The sequence below is a fragment of the Bombus pyrosoma genome, linkage group LG4 (assembly GCF_014825855.1).
Source record: "Bombus pyrosoma isolate SC7728 linkage group LG4, ASM1482585v1, whole genome shotgun sequence".
In the NCBI taxonomy this organism is placed as follows: Eukaryota; Metazoa; Arthropoda; class Insecta; order Hymenoptera; family Apidae; genus Bombus; species Bombus pyrosoma.
Window position 1 is genome coordinate 2138768 of NC_057773.1, and position 18660 is coordinate 2157427.

General features: G+C 52.2%; 2 protein-coding genes across 3 annotated transcripts in view; one reads left to right on the forward strand and one right to left on the reverse strand.

Annotated features, from left to right (window-relative positions):
- LOC122566914 overlaps positions 1-18660 on the reverse strand; it is a 74170-nt gene that overhangs the window by 32654 nt on the left and 22856 nt on the right. The gene's annotated exons all lie outside the window — the stretch shown is intronic.
- Positions 87-18660, forward strand: part of LOC122566890 (hemicentin-2) — a 37041-nt gene continuing 18467 nt past the window's right edge. The window contains exons 1-2 of one of the 2 annotated variants that reach the window (XM_043724806.1): positions 87-5294; positions 5390-5590. In XM_043724806.1, coding sequence (XP_043580741.1) covers positions 5530-5590 — 61 coding nt within the window. In that variant the 5' untranslated portion in view covers positions 87-5294; positions 5390-5529. The remainder of the gene's footprint in view (positions 5295-5389; positions 5591-18660) is intronic. The other variant, XM_043724807.1, reaches the window with a different exon arrangement.

Genomic DNA, 18660 nt, shown 5'->3' on the forward strand with positions numbered 1-18660 from the left:
AACCTGACCTCCGTAATTAGAACTCGCAATTCGACGAATAATTATCCCCGGCGCGTACACTCGGTCGCTTCATAGTTACCTTACTCGATCGTGTTTACCGGCAACGGTACCGTCGAAACGAGGTTTACCTCTTTGATACCCGATTCCGTCTTGTTTCGTCTCCGTACTTCGGAGCTCTCTCTGGATACTCTAGGGAGAGTAGAGACGTGCGTTCTTGTCGGTGTTCGTTGTACGGCGGGACGAAGACGCGACACTTGAAACGAGTCACTGGCAGCTGCGCCTCTTCCGTCGTTCAACCGATACTCGACTTCTCCCCGCGGCGTCCCCTAGGTTCGCGTACCTCGTCAACTCTGCCGTGGCAATCACCGTTTTGTCAAGATTTTCCTTGCCATTCCCAGAGGTGTCCCCCCAACGTACTACGTACAGTCTCGATTCACCGCCTCCGGCGCTGCTACCGTCACCGCCACCGCCAACAGATCGGTCCAAGATCGCTATCGGGCCCTGGCAATCGAGGCGTCCGGTAGCCTCCCACGCGACCCCGTCCCTTTCCCGATCCGACTGAAACGCGAGAGAAACGCTTTTATTGCGAGGTGCTCGTACAGGCCGTGCGAACGGAAGTCTTGGTCACGGCTCGTCGAGTCACCGTCGCTTCGCCTCTCGACCGTTGGGTCGATTCCTCGGCTCGCGTGCGGCCACCTGCGAGCGCAGACCTTAACCGAGCCCAAAGACCTAACCGTCTCGGAACGATCGTTCTCCTTCGGAGCTCGTCTTCCGTTCCATCGATATCATCGCGTGTATCCCCTGTATCGCGTATTACCGCAGTATCTTCGACAGAGATCCTCCGTCGGGATCGAGAGCAACGGTACGGTTCATCGTTGATGGAACCGCAACGACGCAGTCTCGCGTGGGAATTCCGCGGCATCGATGGTAGGAAGGTGGCTGCGGTGGATCCAGATTAGTCGGTGTCTGAGCAGAGGGTCGTATACCGCGTCGGAGGGCAACAAATTTCTACGGCGTTTCGGGAGCTTATTAAGCCGTCGAGCCGAATCTTGGTGCCGCAGCGAGCACTTAACCAGCGCGCATAGTATCGGCCGCGACCTCAAAGAGCTTTCACGACTCGCCTCCTTCTTGCTTCTCGCTAGCGTTAACGATACCCCCTCCCAAACTTTGCACGCTTTAACGACTGCACGTCTACCTTCCGGGGCAGGAAGCCGAGCTTTATTTATTGCGATAAACGTTAACCACCGTTCTCTCGGCCATCTTACAAAAGGATTACGAGATCCCCTTACCACTCTGTCGGTCCCCTATCTCGCTTCCCTTCGTCGCCATCACCTCACCCAGTAGCTCGCCTTCGACTGATTTGTGTCTCTGCAGGCTGGGGCAAGGAAGATACCCAGAGTGGAGCCGTTGGCCGGCTCGCGACAAATTCGACACCCGATTTCATCAGCGACGATAAGCGACGCGGATGTCTCCCATAGGGGAATCTCCCTAGACGTGGTCTCCTTTACACGAGGATAGAAGTTCGATTTGCGGCGCAGCTGTTTCAACGTTGGACGGGTTGCGAAAAGAGAAGATAGGCTTCGTTCCAAAGCAATATCGCCGATCGGTCCGCCAACGTCAGCTCTTTCTCAGTAATTTCCTTTGGCGCAAGAATTATCCACCTGTATTCAGGTCGAGTTGAAGATTTATTTATTTATTCAATTCAGTCCTACGATGGAAAGAAAACGGAACAAGCGCGAGAGAACAGCGTTGGAAATTGGATCATAGGAAAGTGCGGCCAGCCGACGGCAGGCTTTAATGAGTTTTGCCGCGTAAAAAATCTATGAACCCAAGCTTTGCCAATAAAACGACTATGCTTCGAAAAAGCTTACCTCGCTTTCGCGTGGCGTTGTCGAATAATCTTCGATTCACTTGGTGATTTTAGAGGAGAGATCACTGTCTGTTTACCCGACAAGCAATATCGAATATTGCGTGTCGCATACCGCTATAATATCTATCAGCCCTATTAAATGAGAGAAAATCGAGGAAGATCGATGGAGAATAGGTTCCTTGGGGAAGAGAAATGTAGGAGGGTTCTCTAATTGCATCGAACGCAAGATCCACCGTCGGATCAGCGACGGTTCGCTGTCTTTGATCAACTCCCTGAAGATTCTCGCTCCCGTATCTCTATAGAAATTCTCCCGAGGAAATCAAGCTCAAACTTTGGATACTTGGGATGCCCCATTCGGGCGAGTCGGTTCGTCGCTGGGAATTTTTACGTGACGTTGTCTGCGCTAGTAAAGAAAGCTCCCGCTTTTCCCGAACGGTTGGCCTCGGGGGCGAGTTTGCAGCGCAGCAGTAGCGCCGAACCTACGCGATCGAGTATGCAGGCGCCGTGAAAACTTTTCCAATCGAGCGGAAACTTTGTTCTCGTAATTAAAGCCGCGCGAATACTTAATGAATTCGCGCCGGCATATCGATCGTTTCGTGCTGCTCTCGTGACACACGTGCTGCTTTCGACCTTAACCCGTTGGAAAGAGCGGCTTCCGCTTCACGAAGTCCGAATCACGAGTCATCTAGGAAAAGCTGAACCGAGATGAAAGTCGCAAAATTGTGGGCATCTCGCGGAAAGAGGCAAGTTTAGTTCTCGTATCACGCGAAAGGATAACGGTCTGGAGAAGTCTAACGAAGAGACGTCTAGGGAGCTATTTCACCTAATTTAACTGCGAGACCTACACGAGCGCCTGAGGAGGAGAACCGAGTCTCTGGAGTCTTGAAATCGCGAGCGCGCGAGTCTGCATCGCGACCGCGACTTTGCTCCGGTACGAGCTTCTCATGAAATAATCTACCGCGTAGAGTGGCACCATATGAGGAAGGGCAAACTGTGATCAACGAGCTTGATTGTAAAGTTATTAAAGCGATACTGGGATTTCAAACACCGTGTTTGGTTCGGATTTTATTTCTTTCTTTAGCATTATGTGTATGCGTCGATTTCACCCTGCCTTTCATTCGGTATGTTTTATAATGATTTTATTTGTTTATCTACATATATCGCGGGTTCATCGTTTAGATAAAATTTCATGAAAAACACCTCTCGATTTCTTAATTTCTTCAACGATTCGCCAAACTTGCTCAGGCGCCATTATTCCATTACAGTGATACCCGGTACACTCGCAAAAATCACAAAACACTCAGGTTCGAACGTAACGGCGTCAAATATCGAAGTAGTACTGCTCTTTTCGCGTTGTTCAGAGTTGAAAGGCGGATGTTCCAGGCTCTCGGGCGATTTATCTAGCAGGATATCGGCACTCTTTCGATCGAGAGTGAGTTTCGCGATCCGGGTACTCGGAAGCTCGAGCTTTCGCAGCGGTCAAGAGTCGACTCTTTAATTAATGAATGGAAGTAATTAAGAAACAGGAATCTCCCGCGGGAAGTCTCGGGTGTAACGCGGCCGGCGTATTCTCTAGAGCGTGTACGTGCCTCTGGTTCGTAGCGTATTTGCCTTCTCCGAAGCTTCTCCCGTCGGAGGAGCTTCCTTGAATTCCGCAAAATATTCAAAGTCGATTGGCGGGAAAACGAATCCAGTTAAGAAGGGGGGAATAGGGAAAAGGAGAGAAGGACAGAGATATAAAAGACGAACCGAAGTGGAATTTATTAAAGGCGTGTTCGTCGGAGGTTTTTGTCGCGGTCAGGGCACGATCGTCTAGGTGAGCTGTTCGCGCGAGGCTGGACGAGGTACGAGGCGGAATCGTGAACGTTACACGAAGGAGGACGCGGCAGCCAGGGCTGCGGCAAACGGAATGCCGTAAATCTCATGTAAATTCGGCCCGCCGCTTGATTTGCAAGCACAATGCCAGACAATTGTACGGTCTACCATCGAGCGGCCGGATGCGGAGTCTGCGAGTTTCTCCGGTCTCCCTGGTTAACTTCTCTCGTAGACCCGTTCGTTCCACCCTCGTCCCTTCCTCGTCCCCTATTCGGCCCACGGTCTACCGATACTCGGTTCCTCTTGCTCCACATCTTCGACTGCATCTCTTTGCCCCGGAACCGCGTCTCTAAACGTTTTAACGATCGTTTTCTCGTTCGTTCGCGCGTTTCATTTCAGCTCGTTTCATTTCGCGTTCGTTTCTTGTCTCGTGTCCTCTCGCGTATTTCTCTCTCTTTTTGCTTCGCCTCTCTCGTTTTTCGTCTCGTTTCGTCCTCACCGCCGGCAGAAATATGTTTCGCAGATAAAAGAGAATCCCGTGCACGGGGCGCGATTTACTGGTAGAATCGGCGCTCGTAAAACCGCGTCGCGTTAACGCAATGGGAAGCGGCTTCCACCGTGGGTATATCTGTCCGTGGTCGGTGACGTACTCGCGGCGAAAGCGGCCGCCGCGAACCACCCACCATTGGAATTCGCACCAGTAATTCACGTTGTCCCGCAGCTGCACGGGATACCTGCTGCTTCGCGCCGATCCGTCGCCGTTAACGACCATTTGAAACCCAGAGACCATTCCCCGTCCACCAATTCACCTGGTACTCTTATTCGCCAACTTCGATCGTGTTTCTGTGACTCTTCGTGTGTCTATGTATCGATGACCAGTCACAGAGAAACCGAACGATTGTCTCCGCGGACAGTTTCCGAATAAATTGTCCGCCATTTGAAGGGAGGAAGCAACGTCCGTCGTATTTACAGACGAAGAAAAGGCGCGACCCGTCGCACTTCCTGTGAGACGACGACGATCAGACGATCAAGTCAGAGCGAAAAGAGGCGCGTACTTGTACGGGTGGAAGAATGGCGCGAGAAATAAACGAACCAGCCCCGCGACTCGACTCGGCTTGACTCGACTCGAGGAAACTTTCGCCGGAGGCATGCGCGCATCGCGAGATCAGTCTCTCTCTGTCGCTCGGCCGTGAAACGGCGAGCGAGACATGAGAGTCGAGCGCACCGCGGTCGCACTTAACCGCCGACTATCAAGGTGCCAACGTAGCCTCCGCCGCGTTCTTCCGTTCCGTTCCATTCCGTTCCGCTTCGCTCCGCTCGTTCTCTCGCCGCGCGAGTTGGCCACTGGGCGAGCGCGCACGTCCTTCCACCGCGGATACATACCCCGCCAGTCGAGAAGCTCGATCCTTGCGAGTTACCACGGCCTCGTGCACCTTACGCCGATCGTGTCGCGATTCCCGCGCTTCTCTCACCTTTGTTCGACATGACGAGCAGAGAATCGAGGACGATCCAGGCCTCGACTGCAAGGTCCTCGGCCATTGAGCACGCGTACACCTGAATAACCTTGGAACTCTTCGACGAAGAAGCTTCGTCGTGTCTTTTGAAGAAGGTATAGTAGTGCGTGGTGTCGGAGGCGTTCTGTTTTATCACGGGACGATTACCACAGTTACTCCACTATACGCAGAGTGATTTCCATTTATTAAGGAATTTACGCAAAGCGGCTTCTGCCAGCTGTAATAATAACGGAAGAAGTGTCGATATCGAATATTGTGTCTCGTGTGTTTTGGTGGGCGTAGACCAGGGAAAGAACTAGCCGCCCTCGACTGCTCATAATTCCAGAGAGGATGAGATTCGTGCAGAGATCCGGACACCGTTGGACCTTTCTGGTGCTGCTGGTAACCGTAGGTGAGTGCTTCGACGAGATTCTTTGATCTTTCGTGTCACTCGACGCATTCGCTTTTCGGTTCGCTGACCTCGGGCCGATTCTTGCCGCGAGTTCGCCTAAACCTCGCCTACACGTCGCCTACTCTTGCTTGTACGCCCGTGAAACTTACCCCGTTCTCGCGACTGATCACCGCGAATCCGCGCGAGCCTATCCGGCTCAACAGGTTTCCTCGTTTGACTCTCTTTTCCCGCGAGTTTCGTGCGACTCGCCGTAAAAAGGGAGCAGCTTGCAAATCGAATACGCGATGCTTCGACCGACCAACGCATACGCGCAGACTATCTACATAGAGAAAGCAAATAGATAGAATAGCATAGCAAAGTCGCTCGATAGAAATTCAATAACTCGGACGGAGCTTCGTTGGGAATGTTACGACACGGATGAAGGAGAAGAGACTTGGAAGGAGGAAAGAGACAGAAAAATAAGGACAGAAAAACGATATTCAGGGAGAAAGCGAAAAGCTGGCTGTTGGGACACGGCCAAACCACGAGGATATAGTCCGAGTTTACGAGCGAAAAGACGTCGCGGCGTATTATGGGAAAACCGTGCAGCTGGTCGGGAAGGGAAGCTGCGTCTTCTTCCGCGAACTCGTTTGCAGGAAGCGCGAGCTGATCCCAAGCTGTGCGAAGAACGCCGCGGCATGTCGCGGCAAATGCTGCCGCGTCAGGAATTCGCGTTCCAGGCAAAGCGGATTTACTCGCGAATCTGCACGGCCCTCTCTGACCTCGTGGGGTTTCCTCGTAACCCAAATAACGCGATTTCTATGGCTACTTCGTTTCGTTTAAAGGTCGTCGATGAGTAGCAAAACCTTTACCGCTCCGGTGTCGAACAAGGATGGAATTTAACAAATGACGAATCACGAATTTCATCAGCGATTGCGCTATTTTCGTCGCTCCGATTTTGAACGATGAAACTAAAAAACTAAAAAATTCGGTCGACTTTATATTCCTAATAGACAGATGTGAGAAACGAGCGCATCGTATTATTAAAAATGTAATCCTTCTGAAGCGCATAGCGTCACTGCTACGAAATTGCAACGACGTCGCTTCGCTCCATACTGGTCTTTAATGCAACGCTTGGTTTCACGACGATTTATATTTGTCACGATCCTCCACGAATAAATTTTCGTTTCCGACGTTCGTTGTTCGTCGACCGACCGATATCGTCCTGAATTGTGGCCTTCCCAATCGAGAGAGCCACAGCCTTCCTTTTCGTTATGCATATCATAACGAGGCTCAGCTCGCGAATTTCGATTCCCTTCTCCTTGTTGACGGTGATACGTTCTGTTCGTTTCGCGATCCTCGTTTGGCGCAGGAACGACGTTGACAGACGCGGCCGCATTTGATTTTCGCCGTGCTCCGGCTACTCGATATCCGCGTGGGACGGGACGCGAAAGGGAAACGAGCCGCGGAATAACTCGACGCTACGCATTAGCCTGATTAAAAGCCAGCCAGGCTTGGATCGCTTGCGTTTAATGGCGCTTTCGGGGAGGGAGAGGCAGATTAGTGATAGTTGCGGCGGCGCGTTTGCGTCACTCTTCCTTCCGCTGATTTTCCTCGATAAACAAGCTCGGGTCTCGTTTCACGACTTCTTACGCGTCTCGAACACAGGAGCTCTGGTAATTTGGTTTTCAGGTTACGTCAGGCACAAAACGTCGCGTCGTGAACACGGGAAAAAAGGTGCGAGGAAAATATGCGGAATAAGCCGACCGGAAACGTGACCCAGAACGGCTTGCAGGTTGATCGTGATTACGGCGAGCGCGTTTTCTTGAAATTAACGCTTTAATCGATGGAAAGTTGGTGTGAGCGATTCTCCGAGAAGCTACGAGATTCATAATGGAGGCTATTTCCATATCGCTTTCTCCTTTTTTCGGACTCGATACGTGGAACAGTTGCAACCAATGAGCCGGAACCAATCACCGTGCGAGTTCCGTTCATTCGCAATAATCTCGCGGGCGACGAAAAAGCAGACTAGCCCATCGAGCCTCTCCATAGACGAAACGAATACTGAACAAACAGACCTGCGAGTTTAGAGGGTTTCGTTTTGCGAGCACGGTTAACCGTTAATCCAAGCCTCGGTGAAATCGACGCGGCCGGTCAGAAAGCGATATCGTCGAATGGAAAACAAAAAAAAAAAAAAAAGGAATGAAAAAGCAAATGGAAAAAAGAAAAGGGAAAAGCGATTGCCTGGAAAAATCGGGCCGCCTCACACACCGAGCGACGATTTGGTCGAGCGGAACGGGTCGAGAGGAACGCGTTCGAGGGTCACTGTATTTCAACGCGACAACCACGAGAATCGTGGCCGCTACGCTGCATGGAAAATGGCCTGCGTCCACGAAAATTCGCAGGCCGTTACTCCCTCCAAGTTGGCAAAGGCGTTAGGCGGTTAAACGGTTAGCTGTGCCCCGCGCAATACGGTAAGTGCTAAATTAAATTCAGCGGAACGAGCGAGCGGCCGCGCGTATTACGGCGCGCTGAATCGGGACTGGGACGCCGCCGGTCGACGGAACCGAGATGGGAGAAAAAATTATATATATATGTATGTATATATACATATGTATACATATCAGATAAAGGATAGAGGCAAGCGGGGATCTCGGTTCTCGGCGGCTTTTCCGAGGACAAAAGGAGGAAAAAATACGCGGAAGCTCGGTGAGCGCGGATTTCACCGCCGCGCAGAAATTAGTTTTCCCGTTAATTGGACCGAGGGTACGCGAAGTCTTCATCCCGCGTAATTGGATTCGTATGCGCGTATCTCTCGTGTTCCTTTCGCGACTAAAGCCGGTCTCGTTGTCCGATTTCAGCCTCGTTTGCGCTCTCACGTGATTCGCCACCGCCTTTGTGCGAGTCATTGGCTTCAATCGAAGTAGCTTCGAACGTTTCGTGGAATAGTTTATACCCAGCCGAGCTATACGCCACGTGTAGAGACTATAGACATAATCGGAGGAGGCCGCGAAGGCGAGCACGACGGCAGATTCATTCTCCATCCACCGGTTATCCGTCAGGCTTCCGTTCTAGGCCGTCGCACCGTTAGGGCTGCTCGAATTTACCGTGCCCTATCGAACCACGTACATTACCAGTGATTTAAGTAGCCCGATCGGGAAGCGACGGGGTTACTCTGGACGCATACAGCTAGCAGCGGGGCCAGGACTACGAAAATATCTGCTGGCCCGCAGCCAACTCACAGCCTCCGCCACCCTTTCGCGAGACAGTCTCACCTAGAGCCGGCGTGTATCGCGATATCGCAGCCAGACTACACGTATCGACTATTTATGGGTGCCCGCTCGTAGATTTATCGATACGAAGCGTATTTACGCGACCTCCTGGCGGAACAATCCTCGCCATTCGCTCCGAGTTCGCCCTCGATCGTCCTAGGAAAACCAACCAGAGCATCGTCATCGTCTTTTCGGACGATCGCACGAAACGAGTCGCCAGCGGTGCGCAAAAACTTCGACGTACATTTCGTTATTATCGCTAGCGGGAGATCGGCCATGCCGTGAAGCGCGATGCAATCGAAAACTGGAGATGGTTGCTCGATGAATGGGAAGGTTTTGCTTGGCGTTGGTCGATGATTTGGCCTGCGAGGCATCCGGCTCGTCCACGACCCCCGAGCATCGTCGTTGATCGCGAACTGCTTGCTCGTTTACGACCCTCGCTTTCAGCGGCTGCGAAAGGGCCGAGCTTACGCGTTCTAGAGTTACGCCGCATCGCACCATGGTACGCTACCGCGACTCGAGCATCACGCGATTCCGCAATCATACGACGTGGGTAGGGTAACATGCACCCGTGGGCTTATCGGCGGCCGCAAAGTGAAATTATTCCTGGTCAACCCTTGTCGCCGATACGCGCTCGTGTCGCGAAGGGAGGCCAGCCCGCACGACACCCTGCGCCGCTGCGCCTTTTCGTCCGCCCGTTACTTTTCTTCCGTCGTGCTTTCGAATATTCGAATTTTACCCCGCCGAACCTCGAGAGTCGAGCCACTCTCGACTTTCTCGTACCTTTCACCCCCATTCTCCCTCTCCGTTCCCCATTTTCCTTCGTGACCGTATTCGCGGCAACTCGGAAGCTCTTTTCGACGAACTAGCGTACACAACCGCCGTCGCACCGGTCACAGTGGAGGCAGGAGCGTGCAAACGCCAGTCGGAAGAAGGTTTTTCGCTGCTCGTTAGCGCGTATCGATTTTCCCCCGATGCTCCGTTAGAATTTTATCGGACACGCGTCCCGTGCATTAGACTAATATGTGGTCAAAGAGTTAAAGCAAGAAAGTAGAAGCGAAGCTGCTTAGATCCCTTTTGGCCGCGTGTTACGGAGCGAGCACTTCCATGATCGAGTTCGAGAAGGTAACGAAGGGATGGAACGGTGATCCGCGAGATAACACCAGCTGCCTGTAGACGGTAATTAAGTGTCTTTCGCGACGGGGCAGTTTTACGGATCTATTCGTCGAGTGGACGTAAATTACAGGGCTGAACGAGCGCGAGGAGAAAAGAATGAGACGTCGAAACGGATCGTATATCCGATATCGTGCAAAACCAAGCTCGCGGAAGGTGGTGAGTCGGACACTGGAAGTCGGGAGACAGGGAAAGCGGTCCGACGTTTCAAATGAACGGAAACAGACGGCGAACTGCGTTATCTCGTCAGCTCGTTTCGTCGAAACCGTCTCACGCGGGCGACCAGCAGCTCGCTAATAATATCGTCGTAAAGAAGAAGTTGGCCGCAGGAGATGGATGCACGGATCTCGCGAAATTTGCTGATCTCCCCGGAGGAGAACAATCGAAGGCGAAAGAAATTACATAGCTGGCTCGAACGATCCTTTTTTGCGAGAGAATCACCGGAGTATCAGGCGTGTGCACGAGATTCGAAAGGATCGGGATAATCTGGGACTGGAAAAACGTTCTTGGCTCGTTGTAGCGCGTTCTACGCCTTGTTCTCTCGGTGAAACGCGTTCGAGGGGAAGCGTATTCGCGATTGCGTGGCGCCCGGCAAATACCGTGGAACGATATTATTCGCGGCGGCGCTATTTTTTCAACGAACCACGTGAAAAAACGTTCGCGTAGCTCCGGGCTAATGCGATTACGAGACGGGCTAGAAACGAGCGAACAGCCGAGTTAAATTTACCCGCGAAATTCCGGCGAAAGCCGAATAGATATCCGTCTACTCAGCCGTCCTTGGATATTCCGCCGCGTTTCGTTACTAGCTAACTCTCGTCTCGCGTCTCGCATTCGTTTCGCGAAGCGACTACGATAAAAAAAGAGAGGAAAAGATCGACGCGTGGTCGTCGTTGTCGTCGGTTAAGAAGCGATAAGTTTCACGGCACCCCGGAGAATCGGTGTTTCTCGAAGGCTGCGTGGCGCAGCTCGCCATTAAGGATATTCCGATATTATGCAAATGCGCGTATAAGCGCAGCCAAGAGGTCGTCCGCCGCTCTTTCCCTACGGTCTTTCCGTTTCGAATATTTCGAGAGCTACGTGCCCGCTATCGTGGTTACGTCGCGACCGTGATTCTTCCGCCTGCACGGGTTCCACGCCGTCTACTACGCGACAGCCGGCCGCGACGTTTCCAATCGGATTTCGATTTCGAGTCAGCTTCTTCCATGTCCACCGTTCGTTTCCTCGCACACGTTCCAGTCGCGTGGACACCGTCTGAAAGAAGATCGCACGGTTTTCGCTCGAGCTTCGTCCGTCGTTCGCCGCCTGTCAAAATTTCCAAATCGAGTCGGATCGCGTTAGAATCTACGGACGGAGTTCTTTCTGAGCCGCTAACGAGCGGTAAAGGAACTCGCGCGCCAGTAAGGTAGTTGAATGTTCATTTTCAATTAAGACACAGAAACGGGGTCACAGGATAAAAAACGAAGGAGAGGAACAAGTCACGGGTGATTCGGTGGAACGGTTTTTCAAGGAAAACGATCGGTTTCTCTCCCGTCAGTGCCGAGGTGGGGTGGATCCGTGGCACGGTAGGAGCCCCTGTGCACTCGGGAAGAACGATTGGCGTTTGCACGCGGTTCAGTGACCCTGGTTCAATCTCCAGGCAAATTGAATTCTTTTTAAAGATCAAAGACTACGATATACCTATAAGCGACGCGGCTAAGCTCCGCCACAGGACGTAGCCTCCCTTCGCGCTATCGACTTATACACAGCCAGGAATTCGTTTTTCTTGCGAAACGGCCGCCCCATCCTCCCTCGGCCGAGAATCCGACTCGCGCCGTTTCCAAGGGGCTTACTATTAAAAAATGCCAGAAAGGCATCGTTTCTGCCTTTTTTCTATTCGACTCGCTGAAAAATTCCATCGCTCGATCGCTTTTCACTCATTTTCGAAATCTATTCAACGGCGTAAACAGTCTCTCATCTTCGACGTTTAACTCGGTGACGCGTTAAAACGCCGACGACAGGACGCGAAATACAGAGAGAAAAAAGAGGAAAGAGAAAAAAACGAACGACCCTCAACTTCGCGCGTTTCCTCCAGTGCCATTAACCCAAACGGGCCGTTCTCACGAGCTGCTTGTCGAGCGCGTCGATTACGTCGCATCGCGACGCGTGTACTCGATCCTCCTATCCGTCGAAACGGATGTAATCGTGGACAAGCCAGACGAACTAGCCTGGTGTTTCCACAGATCGCGCGCACACGAGCTCCGCCGAGATTTACGAGATCCGAGGGATAACCGGCAGCTTCTTGGCTCGGTTCCCGGATATAAATTACACGGCCGTCGCTTTGCATTCGTGTTTTTTCGTCGCAGGGGCAGCTTCGAAAAATCGGCGAGTACCGCGAGTTCGTGTTTGCCATTTCGGTTTGCGTTCGCGGCTGATCGAGAGAAGCGGCGCGCGTGGCGAGTCGACGTAGGCGCGCTCGTGCGTTCGTTCGGGTTCGGTTGACCCGAATCCGCGCGGCGATGCTCGCGGCCGGTTTTGCGATCCACGGTAGCAGTCTCAGTACCGTAATTTCCATCGAGGTCATCGTTCGTGTATCGTACATAGGGACAGCTCGGTGTCGCGACGCGATTCGCGAACATGTCGAGTGCGAAATAGTCGAGGAAACATCGGGGGGGGGGATAAAAGAGATAGAGGGACAGAAAGAGCGAGAGTAGGGGAACGGAAGTTAGAGAACGAGGAGGAGGCGCGACGGAAAAAAGAGAGAGAGAGAGAGAAACGGTAGAGTTTTGTTTTTAGGAATTACGAGGCAGCGCGTTTGTAACGGCGCGGACCGGCTGACGGAGAATGGCCGGCACGTTTTCAATTAAGCCCATAATTACGAATTCGATGGGAATATGCCCGGTATATGTGCGGCGCGTGCACGCTCGTCGACGTAATTAGAGCCTCGATATTTATGCCCGAGCATTAACCGTTCCGTCCTTTCGCGATGCTTTCCGGTCCGCTTCGATGCACTCGCGGTATCGGGATACGCGGCGCTTCGTATCGTAGACGCGAGGGCTCGTTCGATTTAATACCAAATTGTACCCGTATGTCGCCCTTTTCTCTTCTTTTTCATCCGTTTCTTTCTATTTTCTCGTTTTATCGGGTTTCACGGTGACGTAAACGGCACGGGTCGAACGCAAATACTCGTCCCTTGACGGCGATGACTAGGACCACGAGCGAACGTGCGACGGCAAAACGCGCGGCTCATACGCGCAACATCTGTCGAGCACGTGAAACGCGTTACCCAATGATATACGTTAGGAACCGAAAGCTAAAACGTTTTCGTGCCTCTTTCGGAGCATAGAAATGCCGCGATACACAGAGAGCATCGGTAAAGACGTGTATACGCCAGGGATCGATCGTACTTTCAACTAGTGCGGATGTCTCCGAAAACTTGTTAAACCGACTCGAATTACGTAGACGGAGAACTTAGAATGCTACTGCCTGTATAAACCCATTAAGGATCGGAAACGCGTAACCGAGCGCTCGCGTCTTGTGCGCCCGTTTTCCTATCAGCCAAAACCTCCATTTCCCATTCCAGCCCGAAGGAACAAGCTTTCCTCTCCCTTCTCATCCATCCCTCCTTCTTGACTCCCCCCCCTCTCTCTCTCTCTCTTTTTCCCTTTGCCTTGCAGCTCATCCGTGATCCGCGATGCGTACGCGCGCTGTCCTCGACGAGAAAAGCTGGTGCTCATGACAGAACCTCGGGATTTCCAGAGGAAAGGTTCTCCGCTGTATCGTCGTCGTAGACAACGATCGCGATACACCGAGGAAATTCCATCCGCGTTGCCGCGCATAGTTCTCGGAAACCGCGTAAGGCGAAACCATCAGCCTTGGCTACGCTCGAAGGAGATCGCGTCGTGGTGTAACTTTAATTCCTCTATTATCCCGCATTGCCCCGTTAGACGATATTACCTATGCAGCGGCGCTCGTTGTGCCCTCTGTACGCCATTCACCGATTCCTTGCTTCTGCAATTCGCGTGTGTCGTTTTCGTTTTCCACAAGAGGCGCCGACTAATGGACGAACGCGCGTCTTTGTTTCATCTTAGAATCAAGCGGTAACAAATAGAATCGGCGTTGGTGGCTTATCTGGTATCGCGCACGAGGGACAAACGATTCCTGTCCCTCCTCCCGTCTTCGCTCGGGCGACACGCGGAAGCAAGCCGTTCCCCGCGAATCTCCAACGGAGAACGCGAATAGATAAACCGCGCGTAAACGTTGCAAGAAAATTTCTTAACAGAGGGAAACGAGATAGCGTCCCTCGGTCTCGCAGACGGTGGGGGCTTTACGAGGTGGCTTCGCGTAGCCGGCTAACTAGCCGTGCAATTATCCGTGACAATAGCCGTGCGTCGTGGCAAACCGTGGCATTGCAACCAGTCTCCAGCTACCACTGTCGCCGCTGCCTCCGCTGCCACCGTCGAGCTCCCTGTTTCTTTTTCTCTTCCCGTAAACCGGTAATGGAACGGACGCGCAGCCGCAACGGTTAGCCTCTATCTTGCCGATTCCAGATTGAATTGCTTTTCTGGTTGCCATTTGCCCCTGCTTCCTGCCTCATGCCTCCTGCTCCCCTACAGGGTCGTCTGTGCACGGTCTGTGACGCTCGAAACGAGCCGACCACCATCGAGCGAACTCTCTTTTATCTATTCTATTTCGCTCGTTTACTATCTCTGCCACGATATCAGTCATGTACCACTCGAACGTCTGTCGTGCGTTCCTCTCGCGATCCAAGACCGCAATTAATTAACTAGAAACAGCCTCCCGCAGATCCGCGATGCGATACACGCGAGCTGAGCGGACGCGGGAAACGGTTCCACAAGCTCGTCCGTAACGATACGAAATGCATATTAATGCCACGAGCAGCACCCGCGAATGCCGCCAGAAACAAGCTTTTACTCCGACCTCTCTCTCCCGTGCTGCTCGCTTTTTTCAAACTTTTTCCACCGGACCCGCCACTGGCTTCCTTTTTACGCTCCACCCTTTTCCCGTTCCACGTCGGACAGGCCTTGCCACTTCTCTCGGGCGCTTCACCTCTAATTTCGTGCAACTTCCGCGGTGTTTCTCGTCGAGACCACGGCAGCGCTCGCCGTTTTTCGGTGGTTTAGCCTCTGGACATCGTTAGCAGCGCGGAGAGTTAGGTGATCGCGGAAGATACGTCTCGTTTCGGGGCTTGGTTGAAAGTTCGACGAACAGTTTACGCGGGTCTGACAACAACGCGCCAGCTCGCGAAAACGGATATACGATACACGGAGCTTAGAAAAAGATCAGGGAGAGGCCGTACGGTAAACACGGAAGACCCGCTGAAGACGGTGCGGGAAAATAAATGTCGAGGCAGCGAGAACGGTGACAGAGGATAGGTGGGTCGAGGATGGCGGGGTCGGAAAGTAGCTCGGTTCTTTTTGCCTTTATTCGCCAGTTCGTTTACGTTGCCACGATTAGAATTAACCTTTCTTTTTCTTTCCCTGCCAGGGAAAAAAGTTTCCGGGAACGCTCTCAAAGGACGTCGGCTGACGTCGACTCGAAGCGACCGGTTGCCCGAGAGATTTGGAGCGCGTACCTTATCGATCAGCCACCGATCGTTTAAATCCAGTTACCGCTATCTTTGTAACGGCTGCGAACTCTTTTTCGAGTCGGACTGAAAGACCGAATTGAGACGTGGGAAACGAGGTCGCCCTTTAAACGCCCGGCTAAACGTCTTCCAGGGATTTTTTCGAGGCGGCGTGGTTCCCTCCGATTATCCGGTAACGCGTGTCCTCGATGATCTCGGCTAAAAGTATCGACATCTCTCTTTGAACGGGCAAGCCACCCTTTATGGAAACGATCGGTAATTTCCATAATTGTTTGCGTCCGACTGTTTTCGTAACGAGGGTTCGGTTTCTTTGAACAAAGTCGTGGGAGAAAAAGGAGAGGAATCGTTAAATTAAGAGCATCGCTCGTAGAGGGAGAACACGAAAGGGGAGACTAGGATGCAAGGCGAAATAACAAAGTTTAGCTTAATCCCCGGTAATCTGCCGACAAGTACGTTTACCGGAGCTGGTAATCTAACGAAGAGTCCATTGTCAGTTAGTTGACATAAACGTCTCTGCCGAGATATCGAATTATGCCCTCCCTCGATCCCGCGTCACGCTAAATCTCCGCTGTGTGATGTTTGGACGTCAATCCGCGCGTGCACGTACGCCGAACCGGAAGAGAGTTTAAAGCTCGTTGGAAAACCCATACTTCCGACCGCAGACTACGTGCGCGATAACGATATTATGTCGCGTGTTTCGTTGGGCGACGTTTTAAAAAGATTACCGATTTTAACAGTAACGATTAGTTTCTGCGTTAACGGAGAAGAATATCGTATTAATACACACGATGGAACATTGAATTTCGGATCTTCAATCTGATTATTAATTTTGGAAGCTGCGTATTACTGACATTACCATTATCTTCGTACACGCCGGGTCTGGTTATCAATTATTCGAAAAACATCGGATGATTGTTTTCGTGGAAGATATTGCTCCATCGTTCGTGTGTTAACCCACACAGTTGCATCCAGACGGTGATTATTCGTTGATGCAAAAGTGGAATCCTGTCTCTCCGTTGGAACCGGATAATAACTCGTAATTTTATGCATATAATATCGGTGGTTCGCCTTATTGATTCGCGGCAAATACATCGAGAGACCGAGGAAGGCTAGTACGTGTTCCATTTGTTCGTCTAACGTCGACCGTACGACCGAACACGACAGATAAAGACGGAATACCGTTTCGCTGTGGTAAGACGTTGGAATCGGGACGAGCAACGTCAAGTAAATGTCGGCCGTAGTCGATCGTGACGGGTGGATGGGTCGCCCGGAACGAGTCGATTAGGGTGAAACCGTGTTTCTTAAGCGGCACGGAAGACCGGTTCAACGGGGTGGAAGATCATGTTGGAATGGGACAAAAACCGGCCCGGATAAGTTTGTTCTTGCTAGAGAAGTTTACCTTTCGTTAAGTCGGAGTGGCCGCCACAGTTTTAGGAGAGGGAGACACCAGAGTATCTAGTTAGCCGGCGATGAAGTCGTTCGCTCGAGTGATCCTCCTTCTTCACAGAAGCACGCGGAAGCTTCATCTCGGGACGATTAACGCGTTTTCCTCCGATATCCACGGCTGACTCCTCGATTTCCGTTTCCGCCTCTCTGTCCTCCGCGAATTACAGTTTCTACCTTGTTTCTACACCATATGGAGAACGAGAGAGCAAGAGAGAGAGAGAGAGAGAGAGAGAGAGAGAAATGGAAAATGTGCTCGAAGGGGAACATTCGAGGAAAGACAGGAAGGACGTCGGAGCTGACGGACGAAAAACGAGTGAAAAATATCGAGTCGGGCACAATGGCCCCGAATCTCGGATAAAATAGGATAAGATATCCCTGGCCTCATAGTCGAGGTGCGTCTTGGCGAATCGGTGGACGGTGAGATCGAGAGTAGCGGGGGCGAAGTTATACGGCAGGATTACGAGATTGCCACCAGGGGATTACGAGGATAGCTCCCGGAACGTCCAATCTCAAGGATAAACACTTTCCTACGTTCTTGCTCTCGCTCGTCGCCTCTGGAGGTCTTGGAGACACGAGCATTCGCGGAGGCTCCGCCCGATTCTCCGCTTCCTCTCCCCCTTTTCCTCGTCGAGTTTACGGAAGACGTAGGGAAGCGCCATGTCCTCCACCTTATTGAGAGAACGACACGCACTCGGAACTTTTCTCGTGCTTCAGCCGCCAATATCAACCTCTCTCTGCCTCACACTCGAACTCACACCCTCCGGCATAGGGACGCGCAAAGGCGTGAACCGTCTCTTGTTCGTATTCTTCTCGTCTATCGGAAAAGTTGATGGAACAAAGGTGAAGAAGCGGAGGAAGAAGCGGAGGAAGAAGCGCAAGTAGTAGAAGTAGAAGTAGTAGAAGAAGAAGTAAAAGAAGAAGAAGAAGAAGTCTTAGCGACTCGACCGGAGGAAGTCGAGGACGACGCGATCGGACGGATTGGAGCGTAACGGAAAGTCGCGACCGCGAGACCGGCCGCGAATAGCTCGATAAACGAGAACAAAGGGTCCGAACGGCAGCTATATCCTCGAGCTATTCGGCAAAACTAGTTTTATCGAGCTTACTCGGCTCGTTCGTATGTCGCGGTGTGCCGCTTCGAGCGGTTCGCCGCGTCGATATTGCCCGCCCGGTTCGGGACGGTTGCCTCGTCGTCTTCCTACGATGGCTGCGCTGGTTCCTCGCGTTCACGTCTTCTTTTTCCTCTCTTTTTCTCGTCGTATCCACGTCCCCGCGCGCTCCACCCTTCCACGCCCACGCCACTCTTTTAATCCGCGTTCGCGATCGTTTTTTCCTCCCGCTCGCAAGGAAAAGCCGGGATAAACTTCTTTGGCGGGTGGATGTGCTCGAGCATAACGATCCTTCGCTCGCCTCGGACGCGAGGCAACATTGCAGCTCATTTTTTCCCAGAGTTCGCGCGCAACAACACCCCGATGAGAAAAGCTCGTCGGAAAGTTTCCTAGCGCCCCACGATGGAGTAACGTGAGCTCCCGTTGAAATTTACGCGAAACCGCCGTCCGCGGTACGTTGCTTTATAAAAACGAGCTGCCTCGACCGATGATATCGCGCGAGGCTACCCG